This window comes from Odontesthes bonariensis, chromosome 13 (assembly GCF_027942865.1).
Source record: "Odontesthes bonariensis isolate fOdoBon6 chromosome 13, fOdoBon6.hap1, whole genome shotgun sequence".
Classification (NCBI taxonomy): domain Eukaryota; kingdom Metazoa; phylum Chordata; class Actinopteri; order Atheriniformes; family Atherinopsidae; genus Odontesthes; species Odontesthes bonariensis.
This window is the reverse complement of record NC_134518.1, coordinates 38,006,817-38,025,091: the sequence shown is the minus strand read 5'-3', so window position 1 is coordinate 38,025,091 and position 18,275 is coordinate 38,006,817. Positions and strand designations below refer to the sequence as shown.

General features: G+C 45.3%; 1 protein-coding gene across 5 annotated transcripts in view; it reads left to right on the top strand.

Annotated features, from left to right (window-relative positions):
• The window catches only part of matr3l1.2 (matrin 3-like 1.2), a 38,539-nt gene that overhangs the window by 19,566 nt on the left and 698 nt on the right, over positions 1 to 18,275 (top strand). For 4 of the 5 annotated variants that reach the window (XM_075482046.1, XM_075482047.1, XM_075482044.1 and 1 more), the window contains 14 exons: positions 87 to 212; positions 312 to 488; positions 1,755 to 1,879; positions 2,854 to 3,367; positions 3,440 to 3,622; positions 5,152 to 5,248; positions 5,363 to 5,379; positions 5,587 to 5,709; positions 8,098 to 8,226; positions 9,206 to 9,334; positions 9,412 to 9,542; positions 13,482 to 13,680; positions 17,871 to 18,000; positions 18,075 to 18,190. In XM_075482046.1, coding sequence (XP_075338161.1) covers positions 87 to 212; positions 312 to 488; positions 1,755 to 1,879; positions 2,854 to 3,367; positions 3,440 to 3,622; positions 5,152 to 5,248; positions 5,363 to 5,379; positions 5,587 to 5,709; positions 8,098 to 8,226; positions 9,206 to 9,334; positions 9,412 to 9,542; positions 13,482 to 13,680; positions 17,871 to 18,000; positions 18,075 to 18,190 — 2,196 coding nt within the window. The remainder of the gene's footprint in view (positions 1 to 86; positions 213 to 311; positions 489 to 1,754; positions 1,880 to 2,853; positions 3,368 to 3,439; positions 3,623 to 5,151; positions 5,249 to 5,362; positions 5,380 to 5,586; positions 5,710 to 8,097; positions 8,227 to 9,205; positions 9,335 to 9,411; positions 9,543 to 13,481; positions 13,681 to 17,870; positions 18,001 to 18,074; positions 18,191 to 18,275) is intronic. The other variant, XM_075482048.1, reaches the window with a different exon arrangement.

The window sequence follows — 18,275 nt, the reverse complement described above, 5'->3', positions numbered from 1 at the left end:
GGAAGCAGGTTGGAGAGTATGAAACGGGTCTCTCGGGAACCAGAAGAACCTCAGAACCCTGCTGAATGTTCTGTGTCTCCCATCAGGCCTTTTTGGAGATGAACACTCATGAAGAAGCTCGGGACGCTGTGAACTACTACAAGCAGAACCCCGCCTCTCTGTACGGCAAACCGGTCACCTTCTACCTGTCCCAGAGGCTCATGGTCATCGAGGTAACGCCCCCCGCCCCCCCCCCCCCCCCCCTCTCACTGTGATACTGTTTGCACATCAGTGTCACAAATTAAATCCCAGTTTCTGTGTTTGACCCTCAGAAAGACGACCGGGCGCAGGACCGGCCGATGGACCGACCCGGACGGGACATCAAAAGCCACTGCAGCAAAGTGGTCTTCTTCTCCCACCTGCCCAAAGAGGAGGAGAAGAAGAAGGAGCTGCTGACCATCGCTGGACGCTTTGGCGTGGTGGAGAAACACCTGTTCCTCACTGACCGGGTAAGCTTCAGTCCGAACAGAACCGCGGGATCAGTTTGAAGCAGATAGGAGGCAGAACATGGTGAATGAAAAGTTCTGATAAAGATGACTACATGGCAACTGACACTGGAACATGACTACGAGGTGGAGACGTGACTCAGTGAAGGATTGGGGCACGGACCTATTCTCTACGGCTAGAACTAGCCAGAATAGTTCTCAGATTAGAGAGAGCGTAAATAAAAGTGGTAGGCTAGAGGGAAATAAGCTCCAGGTTTGTGGCTGAAAGTAACATCAGTTAGAGGCCTTAAAATGCACCAGGGAAGAAGATGTGTGGTAAAAGAAGGGCAGTGTGGCCGCATCGATCAGTACTTTTTAAGAAGTCAATCGAGTAAGTCGGAGTCCAGCGGCAGGTAGAAAACCAGTTCTAAGAGGGGATGCAGCTGATACTGAGGTGAACAGGCCAGTTAGAGAGAGAAATATGGAGCAGAAACCTAGAGTTAAGTGGCCTAGGGCAAATAGTTACAAAGAATGGGAGGCAGTCAATAAAGATTTGTCGATAATATTGGGTAGGTTAGGAGGAAATGCAAGCGATAGGCTAGAGAAGATGGGAGATATAATTTACTCCTATGGTGTAGAAAGATTTGGGGTGCAAGATAGAAACAGGGTTGAAAGAGTACATTTAGTTAAGTCTAGACGGCAAAAAGAGATGAGCCTTTTGAAACCAGGTGGCCATTTTGGGTGAGTTGGCCTGTATGGCTTTGTTTTTGCTGGCATTCTTAGTGACTGTAGGACTGTTTGGGGGAGTTTGTCTGCTGAATCTGCTAGTGTGTCTTGTTCTGCCTCCACCTCTGGCACCCTCTATACTTTCATTACCCCCTACCCGAACCAGGGTTTGAATCCCATTCTTACTAATCTTTACCTCTTCTATTTCTACCCCCTACCTGAACCAGGGTTTGAACCCCATTCCTACTTATCTTTACCTCTTCTATTTCTACCCCCTACCCGAACTAGGGTTTGAATCCCATTCCTACTTATCTTTACCTCTTCTATTTCTACCCCCTACCCGAACTAGGGTTTGAATCCCATTCCTACTTATCTTTACCTCTTCTATTTCTACCCCCTACCTGAACCAGGGTTTGAATCCCATTCCTACTTATCTTTACCTCTTCTAATTCTACCCCCTACCCGAACCAGGGTTTGAACCCCATTCCTACTTATCTTTACCTCTTCTATTTCTACCCCCTACCCGGACCAGGGTTTGTAACACCTTCACCTTTCTGTGTCCAGGCCTTCATCCAGATGGGAACCGTGGATGACGCAGAGATGCTGGTGAAGTATTACACCATGAACCCGCTCACCATGAAGGGACGGCTGATCCGCCTCAACATCTGCACCAAATACAAAACCCTCAAGTGAGTATTCAGTGGGTTCACCTGGTTGCCATGACAACGGCACCTGAAGGAGGCCCGCCTCGGAATGACAGATGTATTACACTATCCTGGACCTTCCTTCAGCGTGCACACTGATGGGGAGGTCGTGCACGTGAGGGGGATATCACGGGTGAAGGGGGCGGGGCACAGCCTTGTCACTCACCTGTTAGAACAAAGATGAATGAAAGCTGGTTTTTCTTGTAATTGTTTGATGCCGTTTCTACTCGAGGTCTATTTCACATTGATTTTCTCGTTCATTTTATAAAGTAAAGGAGGCTCAGCCCTGTTGACCCATTTCTAGCAGCCGTCCCTGAAGCTCGCTGTCTGATAGCTTCACCGGGAGCTGCACCGGTAGCTTCACCGGTAGCTTCACCGGTAGCTTCACCGGGAGCTGCACCGGTAGCTTCACCGGTAGCTTCACCGGTAGCTTCACCGGGAGCTGCACCGGTAGCTTCACCGGTAGCTTCACCGGTAGCTTCACCGGTAGCTTCACCGGTAGCCGCACCGGTAGCCGCACCGGTAGCCGCACCGGTAGCCTCACCGGTAGCCGCACCGGTAGCTTTGTGGCTAACAGCAGTTCAGGCTAATGTTAGCCATCCTGTTAGACTGAATAATTAATTTGTACCTCCGGCTTCTTTTCTGGTGTCTGAAGCTGCTTCTGCTGCGGGGATATTTGGATCCCAGACCGTGGCTGTGATTGGTGGAGCACAAGCGCTCATGTTACACAGTCACGAATGTTTTTGGTGACACACTTGTATGCGTTTGCATGAGTCATGCGTACGGCAGTGAACTCTGAAACTCTCTTTACTTACATACTTGAATAACCTGAACCCTGTGATGTGAAATGTATCTACATCTTTCTTTGGATCTCTGCCTCATGAGGTGTCAGCTGACCTCAGAGGGGGCGGGGCCTCGCAGCGCCGCTTTGAACGGGAAGTTTCTCTGTTTTTTTACAGTGTGAACCGGAGACAGAATGAATCTGATGATCAAAGCCGGAGGAGCGGAAGATCAACCAGCCCCGAATTCAAGGCCACCTCCAGAACCGCCTCGTCCAAGTCGTCGTCCAGGAGCCGAGAGGAGGAGAGGAAGGAGATGAAGCCTGCAGAGGAGGAGGAGGAGGAAGAGGAGGTGGTGTCTGGAGTGATGCAGGGAGGAGAGGAAGAAGTGGAAGGGGAGGGAACTGATGGAGACGCAGAGGAGGAGGAGCCAGAGAGGGCGGAGTCTGTGAAGGAGACACAGGGGGGGGATTCTGAGGAGGGGAAACCAGAGGAGGAAGAGGAGAAACCAGAGGAGGAAGAGGAGAAACCAGAGGAGGAAGAGGAGAAACCAGAGGAGGAAGAGGGGAAACCAGAGGAGGAAGAGGATAAACCAGAGGAGGAAGAGGAGAAACCAGAGAAAACAGAGGAGGAAGAAGAGAAACCAGAGGAGGAGGCGGCGAAACCAGAGGAGGCGGCGGCGAAACAGGAAGAGGTGAGGAAGCCAGAGGTTTAGGGAACATGGAGGTGAAATGTTTCTGAGCGGTAACCTGTGACATGTACGCAGGTTCCTCATGATGTCACTGATGATGTCACTGATGACACACCTGGAGACATGGAGGCTGAGGGTGAGGTCACGCAGGGGGCGGAGCCAGAGGCCCACGCCGAGGACATACACGAGAACAAAGAGGACCCAAACGCAGAGGCGGCGAATTCTGAGGCGGCGGAGGGAGATCTGTCTGCAGACACGGTGAGACCCGGTTTGTCACGCGGATCAGAACCTTTGGGTTTTTTTGGGGGGTCCACCAAGGCAAACGGGCCTGAGGTGAAGGTCCGTTTAAGAACTCAGGAGGACGGGATGAGTTCTGATCAGACTGCAGGTACCAGAACCGCTTCTTTGCTCCACGGTTCTGGTTAAAATCAAGAGTAGGTACGTGCTGCTAAACCTCAGAGATCGGTACGGGCCGATACTAAACCTCAGATATCGGTACGGGCCGATACTAAACCTCAGAGATCGGTACGGGCTGATACTAAACCTCAGAGATCGGTACGGGCCGATGCTAAACCTCAGAGATCGGTACGGGCCGATACTAAACCTCAGAGATCGGTACGGGCCGATACTAAACCTCAGTGATCGGTATGGGCCGATACTAAACCTCAGAGATCGGTACGGGCCGATACTAAACCTCAGAGATCGGTACGGGCCGATACTAAACCTCAGAGATCGGTACGGGCCGATGCTAAACCTCAGAGATCGGTACGGGCCGATGCTAAACCTCAGAGATCGGTACCTGCCGATACTAAACCTCAGAGATCGGTACGGGCCGATACTAAACCTCAGAGATCGGTACCTGCCGATACTAAACCTCAGAGATCGGTACCTGCCGATACTAAACCTCAGAGATCGGTACCTGCCGATACTAAACCTCAGAGATCGGTACCTGACGATACTAAACCTCAGAGATCGGTACGGGCCGATACTAAACCTCAGAGATCGGTACCTGACGATACTAAACCTCAGAGATCGGTACCTGACGATACTAAACCTCAGAGATCGGTACCTGACGATACTAAACCTCAGAGATCGGTACCTGACGATACTAAACCTCAGAGATCGGTACCTGTCGATACTAAACCTCAGATAGAGGTACGGCCCGATACTAAACCTCAGAGATCGGTACGGGCCGATACTAAACCTCAGAGATCGGTACGGGCCGATACTAAACCTCAGAGATCGGTACGGGCCGATGCTAAACCTCAGAGATCGGTACGGGCCGATGCTAAACCTCAGAGATCGGTACCTGACGATGCTAAACCTCAGAGATCGGTACGGGCCGATACTAAACCTCAGAGATCGGTACGGGCCGATGCTAAACCTCAGAGATCGGTACGGGCCGATGCTAAACCTCAGAGATCGGTACGGGCCGATACTAAACCTCAGAGATCGGTACGGGCCGATACTAAACCTCAGAGATCGGTACCTGACGATGCTAAACCTCAGAGATCGGTACGGGCCGATGCTAAACCTCAGAGATCGGTACGGGCCGATACTAAACCTCAGAGATCGGTACGGGCCGATACTAAACCTCAGAGATCGGTACGGGCCGATACTAAACCTCAGAGATCGGTACGGGCCGATACTAAACCTCAGAGATCGGTACGGGCCGATACTAAACCTCAGAGATCGGTATGGGCCGATACTAAACCCAGAGATCAGTATCTGAGGTGGAAAAAGCGGATCGGTGCATCCCTAATGTTCACCGTGTTCTGTGTCGTCAGTTTGAGGAAGACTTCCTGGAGAACATGGAGGACTTCGTGACGCTGGACGAGCTGGGGGAGGACGAGGACGACGGCCACGGAGATTCTGACGCCGCCGGTACGTGTTGAAGTGAGACGGACTGTACGGGTCAGAACTTCTACGTGATGTTTGTGGCTTGATGAGACGTTGAAGCTGATCTTCTTCTGTGTTTGTGTCTCTTCTTCTCTGCAGAGAGCACAAAGCAAGCGGTATGTACGTGCACGGCGCCCCACACACGCCTTTAAAATCACCAGAATCACATATTTAGGTTTTTTTACGTCCAAATACGAACCCGAACTTTAAAGATGACGTTTTAATTCAGGAAGGTTTCCTGCTGTCGGTGAGTCCTGGCGGGATCTTCATCGCCTCAGAACAATGTGAACCGATATCAGAATGTTTTCCTCTGCGTCCTGCAGGGCATGAGGGTCGTCAACATCGTCGGCTTCAGGCGAGGTTACAACTTCCTCAACGAGCTGCTGGGACTCGCCAAGCCGTTTGGGAACGTGGTCAAACACCTGGTGCTGGACCTCCGACCCGAGGTGGGCGAACCGTCCTGTTTCCATGACTGTTCGAAACCACATACTACATACTACATACTGCATACTACATACTACTTACTACATTCTGCATACTACATTCTGCATACTACATACTACATACTGCATACTATATTCTGCCTACTACATTCTGCCTACTACATTCTGCCTACTACATTCTGCATACTACATACTACATTCTGCATACTACTTACTACATTCTGCATACTACATTCTGCATACTACATACTGCTTACTACATTCTGCATACTACATACTGCATACTACATTCTGCCTACTACATTCTGCCTACTACATTCTGCATACTACATACTACATACTACTTACTACATTCTGCATACTACATTCTGCATACTACATACTGCTTACTACATTCTGCATACTATATTCTGCCTACTACATTCTGCCTACTACATTCTGCCTACTACATTCTGCCTACTACATTCTGCCTACTACATTCTGCATACTACATTCTGCATACTGCATACTACATACTGCATACTGCATACTACATACTGCATACTACATTCTGCATACTACATTCTGCATACTACATACTGCATACTACATTCTGCATACTACATACTGCATACTGCATACTACATACTGCATACTATATACTGCTTACTACATTCTGCATACTGCATACTATATACTGCTTACTACATTCTGCATACTGCATACTGCATACTACATACTGCATACTGCATTCTGCATACTACATACTGCTTACTACATTCTGCATACTACATACTACATACTACATACTACTTACTACATTCTGCATACTACATTCTGCATACTACATACTACATACTGCATACTATATTCTGCCTACTACATTCTGCCTACTACATTCTGCCTACTACATTCTGCATACTACATACTACATTCTGCATACTACTTACTACATTCTGCATACTACATTCTGCATACTACATACTGCATACTGCATACTGCATACTACATACTGCATACTATATACTGCTTACTACATTCTGCATACTGCATACTATATACTGCTTACTACATTCTGCATACTGCATACTGCATACTACATACTGCATACTGCATTCTGCATACTACATACTGCTTACTACATTCTGCCTACTACATTCTGCATACTACATTCTGCATACTACATTCTGCCTACTGCATACTACATTCTGCATACTACATTCTGCATACTGCATACTACATTCTGCATACTACATTCTGCATACTGCTTACTACATTCTGCATACTACATTCTGCATACTACATTCTGCCTACTACATTCTGCATACTGCATACTACATTCTGCATACTACATTCTGCATACTGCATACTACATTCTGCATACTGCATTCTGCATACTGCATACTACATACTGAATACTGCATACTACATACTGCATACTGCATTCTGCATACTACATACTGCATACTACATACTGCATACTACATACTGCATACTACATTCTGCATACTGCATACTGCATACTACATACTACATACTACATACTGCATACTACATACTGCATACTACATACTGCATACTACATACTGCATACTATATACCGCATACTACATGCGTACATAGTTCATACTGCGTACTACATACTGCATACTTCCATACTGCATACTGCATACTACATACTGCATACTCATCGATCAGACAGTATGCAGAGCGTTTACCCACAATGCATTTCGCTCCTGCCCGAGCCGAAATCAGCCGGCCTGAAGCTGATTTCTCTTAAGCTCTAAACTCTGTAAACTTTAGCAACATTTGAAACATTTTCAGGTGAGAAAGTAGTCGTTTAGATCCCCAACGTGTTGAAAACCTGACAAAATACCGGCTGTTTACAATTTTGTTCCCACGAATTCGGCGCTACTAAAGCTAGCCGCAGTGAGCAACGCACTTCCGGTTATTTTCACAAAATAAAATACCCGTTGCCTTTTATCATAGGGAAAGCCATTACCATACAATTGGTGCTTTTGTTTTGAAAACAGGAAGTGAACCTACCCTCGTTGTAGCTAGCTTGAAACTGCCGTTTTGACAGGAAATGACGATCGGCGACGTCACGTTACGTTGCATCTTGGGTAGTTTGAGTATGAGTAGTAATCTCATGATGCATACCCAACATTTAGGAGAATCTAGTATGCATCCGGGAACTTAAAAAAGTTAAAGTTAGTAGGAGTAGTAGGCGGTTTCGAACACAGCCCATTCGTCTCTTTCTGCTTCTTCTTCTGTGTTTATATTCATGTTTGACCAGGTTTCAGTGCATCACTGCAGCTGTTAGAATGTAAAGAAATGAGGCTGATCAGTACTGTGAGAGTCAGCTGAACCAATCAGCTTTCAGGAGTCACAGTTCCTCCTCTTCCTCCTCAGGCCTACATCCAGTTTGAAACTGAGGAGGAAGCCCGGTCCATGTCCAGGTTCTACAACAGTAACGTGACGGCGTCTGTGTGCGGCCGGCCGGTCAGGGTCAGCCACTCCATGACTTACCCCACCATCCAGGTGAGCGGTCCAGGTGTGAGGCAGCCGGATGTTTTCTGGGTGAAACTGAACTGTTTATCATAAAAAAATCAGCCATTGTGTTCCCTTTGAGAAGCATTGTTACTGATCGATGTGCTGCCTGAAAGCAGACGTCGTGGGTTCAGCTCTTTGGATCGTCAGTACCAGAACTTCTGATGGTGATTCTGGATGTTCACGTGGATTTAACCCTTTGTGCGGTCTTATTGTGTTTACTCCCTTTGTCCTACCAAAGCCCCAAAATAAAGCAACTTAATTGAATTTTAAATCCAAAATCTCTTTAGTATGATGAAACCACCTGTTATTTATCTATTCAACTCAACTCAATACATTTTTTATCATGTATTTTTTGTTACACAATACAAAAAGACAATCAGCAGTTTTCAGGATTACACTTTTTTTTTTTTTTGGTCAGTTGGACCAACAGTTTTCTTGTTTTCTCAGTTTTCTTTTACATAATAAAGGTTTATTATTGCTGTTATATAAATGTGAAGTAATTACTTTTGAATTAATTATATTGAAAGGGGAAAAAACAGTGAACTTTTTTCTGGTGTTTAAATGTTTTTATAATTCACGGGTCAAAAATGACCCATAAGACAATCTTTGTACCCTAGTGGTGTACAGCCCACATGGAAACATAAACAAACATAAAGTGTGACTTTTTCTAATGATGGGGTCCCTTTAGGAAAAGTCAGAAAAAGATAGTTTAAGGTATTTTTTCTACAGCTAAACATGGTAGTGGCTCACTTTGGACCCGCAAAAAATGTATTGAGTTGAGTTGAATAGATAAATAACAGGTGGTTTCATCATACTAAAGAGATTTTGGATTTAAAATTCAATTAAGTTGCTTTATTTTGGGGCTTTTTTGGGGGGACCGCACAAGGGTTAAATCCCCGTCAGGTCTTTATGTTGAGCTTCATTTTTCAGTCCGTTTGACGGATGTTTTCTTTGCTTGTGTGCTCAGTGCGGCTCCAGCAGGGTGGTGTACGTCGGCCAGATCCCAAACTGTAAATACACCGACGAGGACATCCTGAAGCTCGCCGAGCCGTACGGGAAAGTCCGGAAGTACTTCCTGAACAGGATCAGGAGAGAGGTACGGAACCGGGAACCGGGTTCTGCCGAGTCGGGCGGCGAGCCGCAGATTAAAACCGTCTGAACGTTTGTCTGCAGTGTTTCATCGAGATGGACCGAGCCGAGGACGCCGAGAAGATGGCCGAAGCTTGTAAAGCCAAGCTGCCGAGGTTCAACGGGAAACGCCTGACCATCTACGTCAGCAGGAAGTACCGGCAGCTCAAACACGGGTGGGTCCGTCCTGCCCAAACGGGCCTTCAGCGAGGGTTCACCCGCGTGATGCTTTAAAGGGACAGTTCGCCTCTTTAAAGGGACAGTTCTCCTCTTTAAAGGGACAGTTCGCCTCTTTAAAGGGACAGTTCGCCTCTTTAAAGGGACGTTCGCCTCTTTAAAGGGACAGTTCTCCTCTTTAAAGGGACAGTTCGCCTCTTTAAAGGGACAGTTCGCCTCTTTAAAGGGACAGTTCGCCTCTTTAAAGGGACAGTTCGCCTCTTTAAAGGGACAGTTCGCCTCTTTAAAGGGACGTTCGCCTCTTTAAAGGGACAGTTCTCCTCTTTAAAGGGACAGTTCGCCTCTTTAAAGGGACGTTCGCCTCTTTAAAGGGACAGTTCGCCTCTTTAAAGGGACAGTTCGCCTCTTTAAAGGGACAGTTCGCCTCTTTAAAGGGACAGTTCGCCTCTTTAAAGGGACAGTTCGCCTCTTTAAAGGGACAGTTCTCCTCTTAAAGGGACAGTTCTCCTCTTTAAAGGGACAGTTCGCTTCCTTAAAGGGACAGTTCTCCTCTTAAAGGGACAGTTCTCCTCTTTAAAGGGACAGTTCGCTTCCTTAAAGGGACAGTTCGCCTCCTTAAAGGGACAGTTCTCCTCTTTAAAGGGACAGTTCTCCTCTTTAAAGGGACAGTTCGCCTCTTTAAAGGGACAGTTCGCCTCTTTAAAGGGACGTTCGCCTCTTTAAAGGGACAGTTCTCCTCTTTAAAGGGACAGTTCGCCTCTTTAAAGGGACAGTTCTCCTCTTTAAAGGGACAGTTCGCTTCCTTAAAGGGACAGTTCGCCTCTTTAAAGGGACAGTTCGCCTCTTTAAAGGGACAGTTCGCCTCTTTAAAGGGACAGTTCGCCTCCTTAAAGGGACAGTTCTCCTCTTTAAAGGGACAGTTCTCCTCTTTAAAGGGACAGTTCGCTTCCTTAAAGGGACAGTTCGCCTCCTTAAAGGGACAGTTCGCCTCCTTAAAGGGACAGTTCGCCTCTTTAAAGGGACAGTTCGCCTCTTTAAAGGGACAGTTCGCCTCCTTAAAGGGACAGTTCTCCTCTTTAAAGGGACAGTTCGCTTCCTTAAAGGGACAGTTCGCCTCCTTAAAGGGACAGTTCGCCTCCTTAAAGGGACAGTTCGCCTCTTAAAGGGACAGTTCGCCTCTTCTGACATGAAGCTGTGTAACATCCCATATCAGCAACATCATTTCTGAACATCTTCTTACCCCCTGCTGCGTCCTGTGAGCAGAGTTCCAGCCTCGTTTTGGTGTTGATGAAGGTAGTCCGGCTAGTTGGCTGGGGTTTAAAAAATAAAGCGTTTTGCTTCTCAGAACAATATGCGTTCAACAGAGTAATACATTTGCATCACAAAATGGTTCTCCAGGAAAAAGTCAGACCTCGCAATCTCTTGGCCCTATTTTCTCTCCCTGCGTATCACTGCCTACTGTGCAGACAGCCGCGCCTGTTACGCTGTTTGCTGCTCGCTCTGCTCAGCAGGGAAAGGAAAGGAAAGGAAAGGAGAGGTCTGACTTTTTCCTGGAGAACCCAGGGTTCCCGCAGGGTCTTAAAAAGTCTTAAAAGCATTGAATTTATGAATTTGGAAATAATACCTTAAAAAGACTTGAATTTTGATATCTGGGTCTTAAAATTTGTGCAGTAACTTCTCCGTATCGCATTCTCCTCAAACATTTCATTTGTCAACTAGGCTACTATTATTTTGAAAAGCCTAGATAACGTAGCCTAAATGAAGAGTGGCGGAACCAATCATTGAGAACGCAACGCTGCCCCTACCGCTCCGCCCGGGTCCGATCACATTGCTGCAGCACTGACACAGACCACAGCAACAAGCCAAGCAGAAGCGTGAAAAATCAAGGCAAATCTCAGCAGAAAACAAGAAAGTTTAACTTACGCTGTTATGTTGTTTTTTAACATTTGTTTGCGTGTCCTTGCTTCCCATTTCTTGCTGGGATTATGGGGAAATGTCGTAGAGTCTCATGCCAAGTCCTTCAAGCACATGAATAATATCAAAGCGAAGGATCAAACTCCTTCCATCGCCGGGGTGTTTCAACCGGCCAACGCTAGCCAGTTAGCTATTAATGTATCTGAGCTAGCAGATAACGTTAACCAGCCAACTGCTAGTTCAGCCCCTCCAGTTACGACCGTCACCGCAACTAGAGTAGATCTGCGAACAGCTTTTGGGTCCACACCAACCATGAAAGCAGAGGTGTTGTGGACTCCTAACACAATCGCCAAACACCATTCATATGATGGAAACGAGAGTATTTCAGAGTTGTTTAAATGCATGTTCCCCGATTCCGACATCGCTGCCACAATTACTCGTGGTCCCGACAAAACGGCGTACATAGCCAAGTTTGGTTGAGCTGTGCATATTAGAGAGGAACTGGTGTCCAAGGTAAACAAGTCACCGTCCGTTCTTATGTTCGATGAGAGCCTCAACGAAACGACAAATTTTTTAGTTGATTTTCATTATTTGTAGTTCTCTCTACTCCCCATATTCCCAGCATGGAATAAGTAGCTAGCGAACATGTTAAAAAACAACTTAACTGTGTCAGTTAAACTTTTTTGTGGTCTGCTGAAATTTACTTTGATTTTTCACACCTCTGTTTGGCTTGTTGTCTGTCTGTGTCTGTGGTGTTGTAGCGTTTACTACTACTATGCTGCAATGTTTCATCAATGCTTTACACAGTCCACACTTTCATTTGTTTCAGAAATAAATGAACAAATTAAAAAAAAAAAAGTTTTCTTTGCCGGTAGGTCTGTGAAATAGGTCTTTTTTTTATAAATGGTCTTAAAAAGACTTAAATTTGACTTGAAGAAACCTGTAGGAACCCTGGAACCATTTTGTGATGCAAATGTATTACTCTGTTGAACGCATATTGTTCTGAGAAGCAAGACGCTTTATTTTTTAAACCCCAGCCAACTAGCCGGACTACCTTCATCAACACCAAAATGAGGCTGGAACTCTGCTCACAGGACGCAGCAGGGGGTAAGAAGATGTTCAGAAATGATGCTGCTGATATGGGATGTTAGGCTACGTTCAGACAGCACACTGAAGTGACCCAAATACGATTTTTTTTTTTTTGGCCCTATGCGACCTGTATCTGATCTTTTCATGACAGTCTGAACAGCACAGATCGGATTTTTTCAGATCCGATCCAGGCCACTTGGACATGTGGTCCTAACTCCGATACGTATCTGATCTTTTGCCATGCGACTGCAGTGTGAACGGCCAGGCCGCATTTATCCGACCTGCGCGTCTGAAAAGCCGCTCGCAGTCCCAGCACTCCTGGCTACGACGACGCACCCAAACTGTCCACTGCCCCACAAAAGGCTGGGGCCAAAAGCCGAGCTCTTTTTCTCTTTAATATCCTCTTTAACATTATGCCGTGAGTAATGTGCTGGCTCCGGCTGGACAACAACTTTAAAATCGCAATATATGCATTCCTACTCTTACCATCCATGTTTACTTCCGCAAACACTGGGCACGCTCGCCCTATGACGTCATCGTACGCTCTTCTGCGCATGCGGGATAGTATGGGGCGGTAAGCCGTTCACGCAGCAGGCCACATACACGTGGCATTTAATTTCAATGTGAACGACCTCACAAAAAAATGGGAATTGAGCATCAAGGCCTGCAGTCTGAACGTAGCCTTATACAGCTTCATGTCAAAAGAGGCGAACTGTCCCTTTAAAGCTCTACGTAGAACTCAGACCGCTGTTTATAAAGTTTCAGGACGTTTTATCTCAGCTGAGCAGACCGAGTGTCGTCATTAGAAATGTTCCTGAAGGAAACGGGAACCAGAGATGGTTCTGATTCTCTGCAGAACACGTTTGGTTCTCTGTCCGAGTGGAAGCTCAGAGTTTCAAAGGAACCAAAGTAATCTGTTGGGTTATTCGTTTCAGCCACCGGTGTCCCACTTTGGCAAAGAGAGCCGCCAGCAGCCCGCCGCCAAAGTCCTCCCAACACGAAGAAGAAGAGCCGCCAGCCAAGAAGCAGAGGGAGGAGGAAGAGGAAGAGGGAGACGCGCCGAGCTGTGACGTCAGCGCTGGAGATCTGAAGATCGAAGGAGGTTCAGACGAGAAGCAGAAGCTCGGCGAGGAGGTGAGTTCAGCCAGCCCACCAATCAGCTCAGAGTGATGTCACTAATCCCAGCTGTTCACTGTGACATCACACGGTCTTTGGAATGAAACGGACTCATCCGGAAACGGTGTTCCTCCCAAAGATGGAGTCTTAGGCTGTGTTCGAAATCGCATACTGCATACTACATACTGCATACTGCATACTGCATACTGCATACTACATACTGCATACTACATACTGCATACTTCCATACTACATACTGCATACTACATACTACATACTACATACTGCATACTGCATACTGCATACTACATACTGCATACTACATACTGCATACTGCATACTACATACTGCATACTACATACTGCATACTGCACACTACATACTGCATACTGCATACTGCATACTACATACTGCATACTGCATACTACATACTGCATACTACATACTGCATACTACATACTGCATACTACATACTACATACTGCATACTACATACTGCATACTGCATACTGCATACTACATACTGCTTACTACATACTGCATACTGCACACTACATACTGCATACTGCATACTGCATACTACATACTGCATACTACATACTGCATACTGCACACTACATACTGCATACTACATACTGCATACTACATACTGCATACTACATACTGCATACTACATACTGCACACTGCATACTGCATACTACATACTGCATACTACATACTGCATACTGCACACTACATACTGCATACTGCATACTGCATACTACATACTGCATACTACATACTACATACTGCATACTACATACTACATACTACATACTGCATACTGCATACTACATACTACATACTGCATACTACATACTGCATACTACATACTGCATACTGCATACTACATACTGCATATTGCATACTGCATACTACATACTGCATACTGCACACTACATACTGCACACTACATACTGCATACTGCATACTACATACTGCATACTACATACTGCATACTACATACTACATACTGCATACTACATACTACATACTGCATACTGCATACTACATACTGCTTACTACATTCTGCATACTGCATACTACATACTGCATACTACATACTGCATACTGCATACTACATACTGCATACTGCATACTGCATACTACATACTGCATACTGCATACTACATACTGCATACTACATACTGCATACTGCATACTACATACTGCATACTGCACACTACATACTGCACACTACATACTGCATACTGCATACTGCATACTACATACTGCATACTACATACTACATACTACATACTGCATACTACATACTACATACTACATACTGCATACTACATACTACATACTGCATACTGCATACTACATACTGCTTACTACATTCTGCATACTGCATACTGCACACTGCATACTGCACACTACATACTACATACTGCATACTACATACTACATACTGCATACTACATACTACATACTGCATACTACATACTGCATACTACATACTACATACTGCATACTGCATACTACATACTGCATACTACATACTGCATACTGCATACTACATACTGCATACTGTTACTACATACTGTTACTACATACTGTTACTACATACTGCATACTACATACTGCATACTGCATACTGCATACTACATACTGCATACTACATACTGCATACTACATACTACATACTACATACTGCATACTACATACTACATACTGCATACTGCATACTACATACTGCTTACTACATTCTGCATACTGCATACTGCACACTGCATACTGCACACTACATACTACATACTGCATACTACATACTACATACTGCATACTACATACTACATACTGCATACTACATACTGCATACTACATACTACATACTGCATACTGCATACTACATACTGCATACTACATACTGCATACTGCATACTACATACTGCATACTGTTACTACATACTGTTACTACATACTGTTACTACATACTGCATACTACATACTGCATACTGCATACTACATACTGCATACTACATTCTGCATACTACATTCTGCATACTACATTCTGCATACTACATTCTGCCTACTACATTCTGCCTACTACATTCTGCCTACTACATTCTGCCTACTACATTCTGCATACTACATTCTGCATACTACATACTGCATACTTCCATACTACATACTGCATACTACATACTCCATACTACATACTACATACTATATACTGCATACTGCATACTTCCATACTACATACTGCATACTGCATACTGCATACTTCCATACTACATACTGCATACTGCATACTTCCATACTACATACTGCATACTGCATACTTCCATACTGCATACTACATACTGCATACTGCATACTTCCATACTGCATACTACATACTGCATACTTCCATACTGCATACTACATACTGCATACTGCATACTTCATACTGCATACTGCATACTGCATACTGCATACTACATACTTCATACTTCCATACTGCATACTACATACTGCATACTTCCATACTGCATACTACATACTGCATACTTCCATACTGCATACTACATACTGCATACTGCATACTTCATACTGCATACTACATACTGCATACTGCATACTTCCATACTGCATACTACATACTGCATACTTCCATACTGCATACTACATACTGCATACTGCATACTTCATACTGCATACTACATACTACATACTACATACTGCATACTTCCATACTGCATACTGCATACTACATACTGCATACTACATACTTCATACTTCCATACTGCATACTACATACTACATACTGCATACTACATACTACATACTGATCGATCAGACAGTATGCAGAGCGTTTACCCACAATGCATTTGGCTCCTGCCCGAGCTGAAATCAGCCGGCCTGAAGCTGATTTCCCTTAAGCTCTAAACTCTGTAAACTTTAGCAACATTTGAAACATTTTCAGGTGAGAAAGTAGTCGTTTAGATCCCCAACGTGTTGAAAACCTGACAAAATACCGGCTGTTTACCATTTTGTTCCCACGAATTCGGCGCTACTAAAGCTAGCCGCAGTGAGCGACGCACTTCCTGTTATTTTCACAAAATAAAATACCCGTTGCCTTTTATCACAGGGAAAGCCATTACCATACAATTGGTGCTTTTGTTTTGAAAACAGGAAGTGAACCTACCCTCGTTGTAGCTAGCTTGAAACTGCCGTTTTGACAGGAAATGACGATCGGCGACGTCACGTTACGTTGCATCTTGGGTAGTTTGAGTATGAGTAGTAACCTCATGATGCATACCCAACATTTAGGAGAATCTAGTATGCATCCGGGAACTTCTCGCTGACTCAGGTGCTGTTTACACATACCCGGGTATTTTGATAAACGAAGACCTTTCCCTTCGTTTGTGCCTTTCGTTTATACACAAACGGAGTTTTTTCCTCAAAACGAGGCATAAAAAAAACTCCGGCAAAAGTGGAGATTTTTTAAAAACTCCGTTTAGCGTTTGTGTATAAACTGGTTGAAAGAGACAAAAACGGAGTTTTGGGCACTTGAGAATGAGGAGTTGTCGTCATAGTACAGAGCCCCGCCCCTATCCGCCATGTTGGCAGGATGCTAGCGTGAAAACGCCATTCTCTCCGTTCGCTTACAGTGTACGCGCGTGTTTTTAAATCAGTAAGTTTAAACAGTGCGGAATTGCAAGAACATGCCTGGAAATCACTGCTGTGTGAAGAACTGTACAGTACCTCACATGATACGTTTGGGAAACATAGGAACAACGAAATACATTTTTTCGAAGTTCTTCCTGTCAGCGGTTCTCTATTAGGCTTCTGATTGGCTTGTGTGGAATTCTCATTGTTCTAACACTGCCACCGTCAGGCTTGGCGTAATTTAACAGCTCCTGATAGCGTTTTTATGCTGATCAATGTAGACGTGTTTTTTTTTTTTTAAAACGGGGCTGTGTGCACCTAGTTATTTTTGCAAACGAAGGTTAGAAAATATGCGTTTATCAAAATACCCGGGTATGTGTAAACAGCACCTCAAACTCGCATACTAACTCAGAAAGTTAGTAGGAGGTTTCGAACACAGCCATAGTTCTGTTATTGAATGTTTCAGTGAACAGGAACCGATCAGGTTGTCGGACATGTTGTTAACTCTTCTTAAAGCTGTAAGAACCAGCTGTGACATCACCGTGACATCACTCTGACGCTCCTTTCTGCAGCAGGAGGAGCGGCCGGAGGAGATGGACTCTTCCACCAATCAGAACGGACAGACTGAAGCTCCGCCTCCTGCAGTCAAACCCCGCGCGGCGTCTCTGCCGCTGCCGGCGTACGACCCCGACACGCCGATCGGTGAGAAAACGACCCGCTGTCACAGAGGAGGAGGAGTCTGTTTCCATAGAAACTGACGTGTTTTTTTTGTTTAGGCGTGGAACACGTGAAGATGGGCTACTACTGCCGCGTCTGCTTCCTGTTCTACTCCAACGAAGACACGGCCAAGGTCACGCACTGCAGCAGCCAGGCGCACTACGACAAGCTGCAGGTGAGGCCCCGCCCACCACACCTGAGACCCCGCCGTTTATCGCTCTGATAAAATATACTATATTTATATATATATATAAATATAT